Below are 13220 nucleotides of genomic sequence, written 5' to 3' on the forward strand. Positions count from 1 at the left end.
TCAGTACATGAAGTTTTCAGCACAAATTAGAGTAGTTATGAAAAAGTACATAAAATATAAATATATACCTGCACTTGTTCTAAGATGATGATACATCCCTTTCCTTGTCATTTCGCTAACTTTTTTCTTTAATGCATTGATTGTATTACTCACATGATGTATTATGAACCAGGGGATGACAATTCACCACTAAAGCTCACATGGCAAATCAAACTTTTTTTTTTTTTTTTTAACGTGATATTAATTAGCTGCATCTCAAGTCTCAGTCATAAAAATGCTTTCGGTCAAGATCTGGGAATATTAAGGTTCATTTGTCACCAGAGTATGAATTATATGAACAGAAAGAGCATGGTTGTCTGAATGGTAACTGCAGAACCCTCCTAATTTATCCCTCTCCTCCTCCAGAAAGTAAGCAAGCAACAAGAAAGATTCTCCAAAACCAGGGGACACAGGGAAATAGTCTGGTTGCTCTGTAATTGTTGAGGACTGCATACATGGAACAAGATGTGGAACTGGTAAGATTGAAAAAAACAAACAACAGAACATCAGAAAAATCCAACTTTGTCCTTCTTTTAAGTTCCTAAGGGAAACAGGAAGAAGTACATGAAACTAACTAAGCTGCCACCTCCTGCCTTTTGTTTACTAAGGGGTAGAATTTTTTTGGCAAGCACACAGAAAACTCAGTACCAAGAAGTGTGCATGAGAACTTGAAGTTTGAGAGATGCTGTAAAATCCAACAGTCAGTTCAAACCTGACCTCCTTACTGATGTGAGGAAAGGAAAAAAAAGTAATACAGAATTCAGAACCTCAGTGCTGTGCCACTTCTGGAATCAGTGGAGAGCTGATTTGTCTGCAAGTGTGAAACAATCCAAATTAAAAGGAGTATGAAAGTGCACTCTTTCCTACGTCTTTTCAAAAAAAAAGGGTAGTTTCTCAGAGCTCGCCCACACAACAGTAAGGTGGATCTCCAGAAATGAACGAAGTTCTGTCTGGGTATGCTAAGACGTGTTTGCTGCTCAAGGAATTGCATCCATCAGACTCGATGAAAGTTCTCTGTCACAGTTTAGCTGCAGCAGTGACTTTACTACAGAACAAAATCAGACAGTATTCCCCACACCTTATGGCTGCCTTTAAGAAAGGAGTCCTGCAGCCCGGTGAGATAACTGAACCCAAAGGAAGGGCGTGCATAACTCCAAAGCCACACTGCTGCCAAACCCACAGTGGTGCACACAGCTGGCAGGACACTGCAGCTTCTCTCGTCTTCGTAATACGATATTTAAAAATCCCCACAGAACTGTGTTATTTATAGAAGGACAAGATGATTAGCACTGCCTCCAAACCAGCCACAGCAGTTACAGATTGTGTGTGGCCTCTGCAAAGAAAGACAGACAGGGATGACACTTGTTTTGCTTCAGGCCTGTTCTCCTTCAATCACAGTATTCCTTCAGACAGCATCATTTTATTATCGTCTTCTCCCAAAGCATGCTGACATCTGGCGGTTTCAAATGTCCTTTTAAACGTTTTTCCAGCTGAATGGAGTTGGCTGGTTTACTGTGAAGTTAGTTACAAGGTCTGAAATACTAAAATCCATAAATATTAAACTTACTTCTTAGATTTGTTCTGTTTGATATTCCATAGCAGATTAATTTCTCCATCAGTGGAAGATATTCAGTGTAGATGAAAGAAAAAGCCATGAGAACGTGGCTTATCAGTTTTGCCTCCCATTGGCTTTGGAAACAGAAACATTCTAAGGTAAATAGCAGTATTTTTTGAAATGGCTGTAATCAGTCCTCTCTCTGAGACTGACTGGCATTACTTCTAAGTCTGAAAACTAAGCTATTTTAAAAAATTGAGTATTCGTGTCTTTCCTGCTCTAATTCCCAAAAGGAATTCATTAGAAAACAAGCCTCAAACCTGACAGTTGCAGAATTCTCCTTTCATCATTGCAGAATACATTATCTGAAGATTTTCTATACTATGTAAAAACCAGGATACTTTCATCATTACTTTTACAGACATCATGTTAGTACTGCAAAGATCTGATACACCACCATTGATTACCAGCTTTTTAAACCCCATCTCCAATATATCTCAAAGAAGAAATTAAAATACTACCAGGATGAAAATTAAAGCTCAAAGAAAAACTCAGCAAAACAAAACTACTCCAGAGATCTTTGCTGGAAACTTTCTCCCCATTTAGTAGATGGAGGATTATTTTTTCAACAAATGTGATTTCTGAGGGACAGCCTTCAGTTTCCCTGAGGCAACAATCACTGCAAAATTTTTAATCAAAGTACTGATCATCTGAGGAGAAACGTCTGAAGAATTATGGTCCTCTGTGAGGAAACTGAGTGCACAATAAACTGACAGGAGCAGAGTACTACAAAAAGAAGAATTTGATTGCAAACCTTAAATTGAATGGAAAAGAAAAAAAGAAAAAAAAGCAATTAATGAAGCATCTTCCCTTTCTCCAAAGTTCTGCAGTTAGATTAAGAGAAAGAAGAAAATGGGACAAGCCTTACTCTAGCTTGAACCCTAAAGAATTCTACTCAAACCAAATGTCAGAAAGCAATCATCAGCTATTTTCAGCATTTGTGTATTCTAGCTACTTTCACATCAAAATAAACCTTTGGTTACGTTCTCCATCAAAAAGTCAAATTGTGAAATTGTGCTGAAGCCATAAATGCTGATAATCAATTCTAGGGTAGGGGCAAGAAGACCTTCAGTCCCTTCGTGCTGGGATAACAATCACAGAACATGACTGAGATTATGAAGCATTAGCCTGGAAACAAAGTGATCAGCCATCCTCTCCTTCAGAGAGTGAAGATGTCCATTTTTATGGAAAAAATTAGAATAGGGAAATCAGGAGTAAAGATAGGATTAAACAAGGAGTGCACAAAATGAGAAAAAGGGAGGGCACATGCAGATTTACTTCTAACACACCGTGAGCCTGATTGGAAGAATAGAGGAGACCCGGATCGCTGAAGTAGCTTCACAAAAGGAACACCTAAGAATGCACAGCAGGAAACCAGTTTTAGTCTTGAGAACTTCCTATCTTGGCTGGGGATGCAGCAAAGGAGGCAGCCTGTGATAGTTCTTCCTAAATCCAATCAGAGAAGGCATTTAAACTCCACTATTCTGAGCTACGGAAGGAAGAGGGCTGCTTTAATGTCTGCTATCTAGTTGCATACATTTGTCTTGCATAATTCACAGGGAAGGTACATGAAGATACATTAAAATAGACAGCTTTGCACACTAATTTTTAAGGTGTTTTTAATTATCACTCCCCTTAGCATTTTATGCCAAAAAAGCAAAGAAAAAAGAAACAAATAAGGGGAGCTGGGGAACATTCAGTTTTTTTCTTCCTCAGAAAGAAGAACTGGATCATTGCTTACTGTTGATCAGCAGTAGGAGCTTGTAGGAAAACAAGCAGGATTTTGTGGAGCAGCTAAAATCCTACATTTAAATGAAAGACATTTCAAGATCCCAGACAGCTTTTTTCTACAAGCTCCTATACTCTCCAATCAGCTGCAAAGGTTTTGACCCCAGAGAACTCTGACTTCATTTGCCCTCTCTCCAGTCAATGGGGACTACAACGTTTAGTCATTACACACATTCTTTTTGATAAATGTTGTAATTGCTCTGAAAGCAACATGCACACAAATACTAGAGTCAATGTTTCAATAACAGATTATGCAGTTAGTGAATAAGTATAAGCATTTTCTGCACACAATCTGTTAACATGAGATGTCTCTGCACATTTAAGTGCCTTCTTACATTTTCTGGATCTTCCGAAATCTGCCTCTTTCGCTATTAGTAAAATTAAAACACAAATAAACAAAAAATATTTCACCTGCAGACTTAGCACTTGATCATTCCAACATACATTTCATTATTTTGAATTCAGCTTAAATTCTTGAAGTTATGCAGCTTGACAAACCAGTCTTTACAATGGTTTGCCATGACCAACAAAAAATAAAAAACTGAAAGTTTCCATGGACTAAACAATAAAAGGAGCATTCTGTGAAGAGTCTAAATAGGCATCTTAAAATGAATGGAAGACTAAAATAAAAGAAATGTTATATGAAATGAATCATTTCCATAAGGCTAGCACTTTAATCATAAATGGTTCACAGGGACATGCGTCAATTAATTTGGTTATTTCTAGTATTTTTCAGATTTAAACAACAGTAAAGTAGAACTAAAATATCTTGCTTTTTAATTTGACATTTGGAGTTAAAATTGGCAGTGTTCAAATAGTTGAGAGTAATGCTTCATCAGATCTTTCCTAATCTGAATGCATAATCACAAACTATTATATGCGCACCTAAATGGCTGTTTAAATTGTGTATACAATGTATCTCCAGCGAGAATATTCTTCTTTTAATAAATCTTCCCTAAGGAAAGAACATGAATTATTCAAAAAACATAGGCCAAGTCAAATGGACTGCCTTGTCTTCAACACTCATTTTCAAACATATAGATACCTAATTGTCAGTTTCACAATTTTAAGATTATATTTTTTTGGTGCTGACTTTTAAGCAATCGAAGAAACATCAGTAAGGTATAATATATGATAATAAAAATATTTTAAAAATTGATTTTTCTGTGAATTGAATTATTCTAAACAAATATGGCCATTCCATAGTAAAACCCTTGCTATAACTGAATTATGGGTATGATTGTGCAGTTTCAGGACTGTTAGCTTAATCAAGGTCTGCAGAAATGGGAAGCACTTCCATGTGCTTTGCATACATTTGGACCAGCACTGCATCAATTAATCATTCCTGCCTTTGTCTTCTGAAGAACAGTATAATTAAGAGGAACTGATTGCATTTCTCTGCCTTACTACATATCCTGTTTACAAAGCTGGAGGTATTTTACCTCTAGGTCTCCTTTGGTAATGGATTCTTCTTCCACTCGGAACTGAAGATCTTCAACCTTCCTGTGGGGACAGTTGATCAAAATTCAGATAACTTTGAAGGAAAATGCATTTCAGCTCACTTTTCCATGGACAATGGACAGCAAAGCACCAGAAAGATTACAACAACAGAATTATTTTACAAAAAACACTGAAGAGGAGGAAAACTGTTGTCATTAAAGCACAACTGTAAAGAAGCAGTATTCTTCCTACAGCTCTGTGAAAAAGGTATTTTATTGCAGTTTCTGATGAGTTAGAAAGAAAACCTCTACATCAAGCACTATTTCTTTCACTCCTTCACCCTTCTGCACACATTCCACGTGTTTTATCTGATAAGAAAACAGAAAGTTAGGAAACATCCAAGATTCCTGAGAGCCTTCCCGAAGTGTGCTGGACAACTGCATCAAAACTACCACAGACAAACACATGCTCGTTGTCAGGATGAACTGCAAGATGCAGGCTGGGAGTCCTGCAAAAGCACAAATACAGCTTGCCTTGCCCATACAGGAGTTTTAGAATGAGAATCACACCACCAAATGTAGAAGTGCTAAGCTGGTATTTGAACTAAAATAAATGTTTTTTAAAGTTACTTCTTCCTTCTCCAAGTCTGGCATACCACAATGAGCAAGGGGCCAGATCTCCTCCTTTAAACACAGTAAGATGTGGCAAAGGAATCGACAAAGATGCCTTCTTTCCTTTTCTCATGGAGTTAACTAGATCAATTTACACCCGTGACAGAGGGGCAGTAGGCCCCTGTCCTCCCCTCCCACCTCACAAAATGGGAAGGGTGGAAGGGAGGACACCTTTGAACTATGCACACTGCTGGTGCATGGAGCTTGGCTGACAGATGTACAAATCACTGCATCAACGTGTGATACAAGGGACAGATGACTGAAATAAAAGGACAGTTAGAACTTCTTATATTCATGGAAGTGGGTATCACCCCTGTGCTATGGGAAACAGAGGATTCAAGATCATTTGACTAAAAGTTACTGCTGAGACTGACTTGAATACACATTACAGAGCTTTCAAAGTAAACACACCTAGAGTGACTAGGAGGAAGGAGAAATATTGCACTGCTGAAGCCATGAACTATTTTCCTGGCTGTAAAACGTCACTTCAGCTAATGGGTCTCAGGCATACACAGCAGCACTGTTATGCTGCCTAGCAACACACTGAAGGTGAGCTCAAGGCCATGGAGGACTGCGGAAAAACGCCCCCTCCCCAACCTGGCATCCAGTGAGAAGAGGTTCACAGCCAAACTAATGGAGCTGCTGCAAAGCTTTTAAAAATTATTATTATTTAAAATTAAATATTAAGGAAAAAATCCACAAAATAAAACAACAAAAAACCACACTGCATTATTTTGTAGAGATCATACAGGTAATTCCATACCCCACTCTACTATTTGAAAATTCAGTGCAAGCAGGTCCAACAAAAAGGAAGCATGCAAACTGTAAGGGAATTGCCCAGGTTTAACACTGCATGTTCTCTGTGTGCCCTAGTTTTAGGGAGGCCTTTCAGATAGGCTGACATTGCAAAGGAGAACACCAGTCTACAGAGCAGGTTCACAATGGGTTTGGTTTCTAAATGGAGTTTAGCTTTTCAAAAGCACTCGGAATGCATCAAAACAATGTACCAGATCATTTCCTCATGCAGCTTTGTACATCTATTCGATAATCTCAATTCTTTTCCTCAAATCGTTAAGAATATCAATTAGGAATGAGGGCTTTGATGATTTCTGTAAGTTACAGACTCAGTGTGGAAGCACATGAAAAGTTATAAATTATTCACAAGAGCACTAAACTGTAAATTCCTAATCCAGCACTGGCAGAAAACGGGATTATGAAAATTTTCACTTTGAAGTAGAAATGTTTCAGAAAGATGAGGCATGATCCATTTGTACCTTCATAAAAGTAGGAATAAAATCCATGGCAACTGAAGGCCATACTAGAAGGAATAAGTTCCATGAAATCCATCTTTCAACAATAGTTACAGCCTCTAAACAAGTCCACTCAGCTTGTTACACAAGCAATGCCAGCTACCAAATCTGAGTGGATATTCAGTCACCAAAAAAATCCCCTCTACCAGCTGTAATTCATCACAGTATAATTTTCTTTGGGTTTCTTCCTCATTGAATTTAAGAATTTATTTTTAATATTAACTTCAATGAGCAGAAATATTGTTTTATACTACAACTTCTCCGCATTATTTAAGATTTGTTTCATATTTGCAAGTCACAAAGCATTTACTTTTAGTGCAAAGTTTGTTTTTTTAACAGCTACAGTAATGGCGACGGTTTTGGGTTACCTTTTCTCTTCCTCGAGCTGATTGAGAAGCTCCACTTTCTCCCTGTCAGCAGCTTCCACCATAGCTCGCAGCTGGTCCATTTTTGCTTCCATCTCCAGTACATGCTAATCACCAGGAATAAGAACAAAGTCTAAGACAATGATTTCTTTTTTCAAGTTATGTATTTATACATAATCACAAAGTGGTAAGGTGACAAAGAGGCAGGAATGTGATACTCAAAATATGCACATACTAAGGAAAACATCACTCACTGAGATGTGTAGAAAGGTTTAACCAACATTTGTTAAATGTTATAGGTTGGCTCTTATCAAGCCAAAGCTCCCACACAAAAGATCTCACAGGTTTAGACCTTTTCAATTAGAAAACGCGATTTGGGGAATTAAGTCAATTGTTTTACAGTCTCTGTTTTAAGAACAGCAGCATTGTTCTTACCCGGTCGTGTCCATCTCGAACAAGTGCTAATTCCTGCTCTATTTCCCCCACATGACTGGTTGCTTTTGCAACTTCTGCCCTCTCCAGGTCCCTTTCTGCCAGGAGCTGCTCAATATGTTGCTGCTTCTCTTTCAGTGCCTCCTGCAGGGCTGTGGTACCAGAAATCTTCCTTGCATACCGGGAGGATGTTTCTGTTAACTTCACAAAGCAAGCACATTAAAAACTGTTCTTTATCAAGTGAAAACCAGGGATATCTCCAAGACTCTACAAACGTTAGGTTAGAGAAGCAACTGTTTTCTGTAACCTATCATAATTTCTCCTTTAAGTATTTTATTAAAGGGTGTTTTTTTTGTTGTTGTTTGTTTGCTTCACCTTAAATTACTTAGTTTGAGAATTTAACAATAGCCATACCTATGTATTAAGTTTGTTTTGTAGCAATCAGCAGGCAGCACATAGGAGACAGAAGGACTGAAGTGAAAACCAAAGGCTGGGCTCAGTCTGAGACAGGTTTGGTAGACTCACACAGAGACAAGTCCATTAGCTTTCTATGAAGATTTTTTGCATTAAAAAAAGAAAGGCATCTTTACAGCAAGTAAATAACATTGCCCTTCTCGTTACCAAGTCATTATCTTGGGTCACCAGCAACAGTATAACATTTCCAAATGCTCTATTAAAAGCTTTTGGAAATCCAACTAGCATTTTGTGCCTCTACTATGGCAACAAGACATTCAGGCTCAAAGGCGTTTACCTTGACTTAAAAAGCTAGCTTCACAGCTAATTCCTCCTGAAGTACATTGGTATCTGATTAAAACATTTGTTTATATCCTTGTAATTAAGGTTCTTCTGGAAAAACAAAACAAAACTGGAGGATTAAATGTTAAGAGTATAGCTATAAATGAATCAATCTCTAGAACTAGAGCTAAAATGAACCTGAATGGCCCCAAACATGCAAGAGGCCGAGGGCACAACACAGTATAAAATAAGTATACTGAAGACATTCACAAAGTGTGACTATTCTCTCGATGCTGACACAACAGCATACTATGCTGATATCACAGCATACTGAATAAAATGTGAAGGTCCATGTTAAGGCTTCACTGTCAGCCCACAAACTGCCACAAGCAGCCGTTCCTGCAGCCTGAGGTAGTACTGAGTTCAACAGGTTCAAACTAGGGGGCACTCTGTAGCTAGGAGTACAATTTCCAGACTGGATTAAGTTATAAAGTCTCTCCATTTGTGCCAAATAAAAATCTGTGTGCTTGCTGTGATGAGGTATTAACCCCACTGCCCTGACCAACTGTTGACCTCTGTTCACTCATAATCTGCTTCAGTTTTGAAGGACTGTGGTACATCACCTCTGTCCTGCACCTGCTGGTCAGTGGAGCAGTATGTCAGATAACCAGTTACAGACCACTGGGAGTCAGTGATCTCCTTCCAGTCAGATGTATTTATGCACACTGATTTAGGGAAAAAAAAATAAATCTAGGGTGGCTGTAGAAAGAAAAAACACAATTATTTCTATGCTTTTAATTGCCTTGAAAGAGAGGCTTAAATTCAGCTTTCCCAGAACATCTCCATTTTACTGCTGTAACCCAAGATTAGGACATTTATGTAACAGTAACTTAAAAAGAACCCATAGTAAGTGTATTAGGTGGAATTAGTGTGTTAGAATTCACCCAAGCCACTGAACTTTGCAACATCTCGTCTAGATGAATTCAAGGGATTAAAAACCAAATCAAAAAGAAAGAGGCTTCTTGTCAGCAAAGACTTGATAATTGCTGCTTCTGTATTTCTCAGCTGACTCATCTCTTTAACAGCAAAAGAAGGCCTTTTACATTTTGAAAATTTGAAGATTTCTGCTTAATGAAACAAGTTATGCTATGGGAGTTTAGTGCGTCACAGATCCTCAAATACAAACCCCATATGACAGAGGAAGTGCTAGGAAAAATGAATTGCTAAATGCAGATTTCAGTCATAGAACATTGATGCCTTGTTGAATCACAAGCCCCTTTCTTATTGTAATAACTCAGTTAGCCCAAATTAACTGTGTGAGCTTAAATATTCAAATACTCAGCTACTCTTCAGGGCTAGCTAAGATTTTCTTCCTTCATGCATGCTTCAAATGAAAAAAGAGAGCACAATTAAATGCATACTGCACTCTCTCCAAGATGTGTTCTATCCTCAATTTATGCAAGACCACAGGCCAAGTGCCACGTGGATTCCTGCTTGGGAATGTAAAGCATGCAATAGAAAAAGAAGCTTACTAGTCCTGTACGGCTCGGCTTGCTGCTTACTGAAGATGCCACAGAACTGAGAGAACTCAGGGAAGATGCACTTGGGCTTCGTTTCAGGGCTGCAGGAGTCGCAACCACTTTTCGCACCGTTGTCTTTGCTTTTGCTGGTGTAGTCGATGGGAATCCAATCTTTGTAACTTTGTGGACCGGAGCAAACAAACCATATTTTGGCTGACACTGAAAATACCTTTAAAAAATAAAGCAAACAGGTCAGAGTACTAATTTAACTTCTATGTTCCATGTACACAATCTGGCTTCACAAAGACTTCTGGGTCAGTAGTGTACCAGTAATAAAGGAAAAGGTAACAGCTGTTGACAGCCTCATCTATATTAGGTTGCAATTTTTGTTTTTTTTTATTTTTGCAAAACAAAAAACCAATGGAATTGATAAAGGGCTCTGATAGGCTGCAACAATACTATCACAGTGCATTTCAGAAATGCAACAGGAAGAACCCCTTTCGAGCTTCAGCTCAGTTTCTTACACATTCCATTCAGATTTGAACTTTAACATGCACATCCTTTCTCTCTGAGCTGCCAGCAAAGAAGGTGAGAAAAGAGTTAAAAATAAAATCAGGTTATAATTAAATCAATAAGCTATATTTCATTGGATATAAGCACTTTTGATTATACAGAACATGTATCTTCGGTTACATACAAACAAAAGACACCTAAAATTTGAAGCTGTGATCAACCATGATAAACTGTCTTTATAAAGGGCAGCTCCTTGTACCAAGTGAGAAATAAAGGTCACTTGTGATGAGAATTAATGCTTTCTGAAAGCATCTGTGTGGTTTCCAATCTTTAAAATGAGGTTGTGAGAGCTTTCAGTTCATGTAATGCGTGACAATTTCTCTTAAATTCAGCTTTTAGACATCTAGAGGCATTTTCTTAACTGAGAATTCATTCCAAGATGAAGAACCAAGCAGAAGTTCAAACAGCAGGAAATTGTGATTTCCATTACAAACCTATGAGTAAAACTCACGTGGATATTAGGAGAGATCAACTAATCCTGTAAATGTGGGGTTGATGCAGACTTTCAGAGAGGTGCAGTTGTCATAAAATTTAAATCAGTGTGTAAGAATCCCCCACAGTTCACAGTCTAACTATTCCTGATGGAAAGTTACATGTAAAACATTACAAAAAGAACATGATGAAACACAGAAACACGAGATCTTTGAGGTGACTGCTATCTGATGATAAACTAACCGTGTTCCAGCAACAGCTCCATCATTCTTTCCTAGAGGTTCATCCAGCTCTACTCCACACCATTCTCCTTTAGCAAAGTCAGTTTCTCCCAAGAAACGCACAACTCCAGCTTTTGTTCCACCCACCTGAAACAATAAGGCACACAATCATTTTTAATGCATTCCAAATGAAACACACAATCCAGTGGAAAAAGCAATCACTATAACCACATTCACAAAGCACATTAATGATGCGACCACTTTTAATTCAAGCTAGATATTCCTTGGCTATGGATTTTGTATTAATACACTGAAGAAATGTTCACAACCAAATTGTCTGGGAAGAGAAAATGAATAGCTCAGAACCTGCACAGCATAACTCCCTTGCATTAAGGAGAATTTAAACAGAGTGTAATGCACAGCGTAATTTAAACTGACAAAATTGTAGGTGTTGATTTAAACAGCTATTTCAATTCTCAAGGAGCGGTGGGTTTTTTCCTCTTTTTTTTTTTTTGTTTTTGTTTGTTTTTTGTTTTTTTTTGTTTGTTTTTGTTTTTTGTTTTAAAACATTTTAAACAGAAGATTAGAAATTATTTGTTTCCAAACCTAAAAAACTACATCTTTGTAGTCACTATGATCATGTTCCACTTACAATGTCTGAAAGATACAGCTTTTTATAACTCCCAAGGAAGGGAGGAATTAAATTAGGTGAAGAAGGGAGGAATTAAACAAGGTGTGACTGCCACTTGCCAAGAAAGACAACAAGCCAGACCTGCAGGATACTTGCAGGTCAGAATGCCAATATGCTGTGCCCCATTTGTGAGCAAATCTGTTCAGCCTGTATCTAGCATTATGAAAACAGGCATATGTTGACGAAAAATCTCTCTTCAAGAGAGTCTGGATTCAACATGGATGTTTTCAGGGTCATTGTTTTTTTTCACCTCTATTTTCCAGCACATGTTATGTGATCAGGAATACATTTTGCAGCCTTGACAGAAAGCTTGGATGTAACCTGCTAACACAAAGACTGCATTTTTCCTTTCTTTATGCATTAAAAAATATGTTAGGATTTTGACATTGTATTTCTTGGGGGGAGCCTCCCAGTATAACTAGAGAACTGCATGCTTCTTGTACCATAAATTAAGATGCACAATCACAGTAACTAGATAAGTCATATTAATACATTTGGGAAGTGTTCACACAAGAGGTTAACTGTGAGGAAAATGGAAATGGAGTACATTATCTTGCCTGAAAGCACCAAGTGTCCTCAAAGTACCACATCAGTGCCCAGCACATGACACATTTGTGCTCTAGCTTCTAATTCATCAGCTTCCCAGAGCTGACAGCTCTGTTGGCAATTCAAGGCTTCAGCTGATGAGTAGAAAATCCTAATCCACACACTTAAAACCTCAGAAAACCAAGGAAGAACAATTAACCCTTTTGATATTACTAAAAGGGGAAAAGCAGATAGATTTCTTTCATCCCTGTATAATGTGGCAGTTCCCTTTTCTTGTCTCATCAGAAAGAGTCTTGAAACAAGGTTTGATCTGCAGATCACCTTTACATGTTACTGGAACAAATTTTTCTTTCTGAGAGAGTAAAAACACACAGTTTACAGTTACTGTGACTCAGCCTAATACAATAACTAGTAGAATGTTTGGTATTTGATGTTCTTGGCAAAGAACAAACAAACTTCCCCTCTAAGGAAAAAAAAAAAAAAAAAAAGAGTACTGCTTTAGTGATAGAGGATCACAACAACCAGAACAGTGCCATGGAATCCAGACCTCTATGTCTCTCTGGCACAATACAAGAGAGAAGATGCAACATCATTAACAGTACTTTTTTGGAAGAACTACTCCTGAAATCCACAAATATTTATCCACTCTTATACATAACTTTTTCTAGAGGTTAAATAACACAAACAGAAGTACAAAATACACAACAAATAAATATACAACATCAAAATAAATTTTAACTGAGCAGCAAGAGGGAAAAATTTGCATGTGTCTGTGCTTTCAGTGCTATATCAGTGATCACTGTCTGTGCTACCAGTCCCAACAGTCTCCAAGTTGCCCTTAT

General features: G+C 37.8%; 1 protein-coding gene across 1 annotated transcript in view; it reads right to left on the bottom strand.

Moving 5' to 3' along the window:
* CLIP1 (CAP-Gly domain containing linker protein 1) overlaps positions 1 to 13220 on the bottom strand; it is a 63728-nt gene that overhangs the window by 30297 nt on the left and 20211 nt on the right. Inside the window, 6 exon segments of the mRNA XM_085238550.1 lie at positions 3778 to 3810; positions 4885 to 4945; positions 7232 to 7335; positions 7664 to 7861; positions 9928 to 10144; positions 11164 to 11288. Coding sequence (XP_085094676.1) covers positions 3778 to 3810; positions 4885 to 4945; positions 7232 to 7335; positions 7664 to 7861; positions 9928 to 10144; positions 11164 to 11288 — 738 coding nt within the window.

This window comes from Meleagris gallopavo, chromosome 17 (genome assembly GCF_905368555.1).
Source record: "Meleagris gallopavo chromosome 17, MGAL_WU_HG_1.1, whole genome shotgun sequence".
NCBI classification, from domain to species: domain Eukaryota; kingdom Metazoa; phylum Chordata; class Aves; order Galliformes; family Phasianidae; genus Meleagris; species Meleagris gallopavo.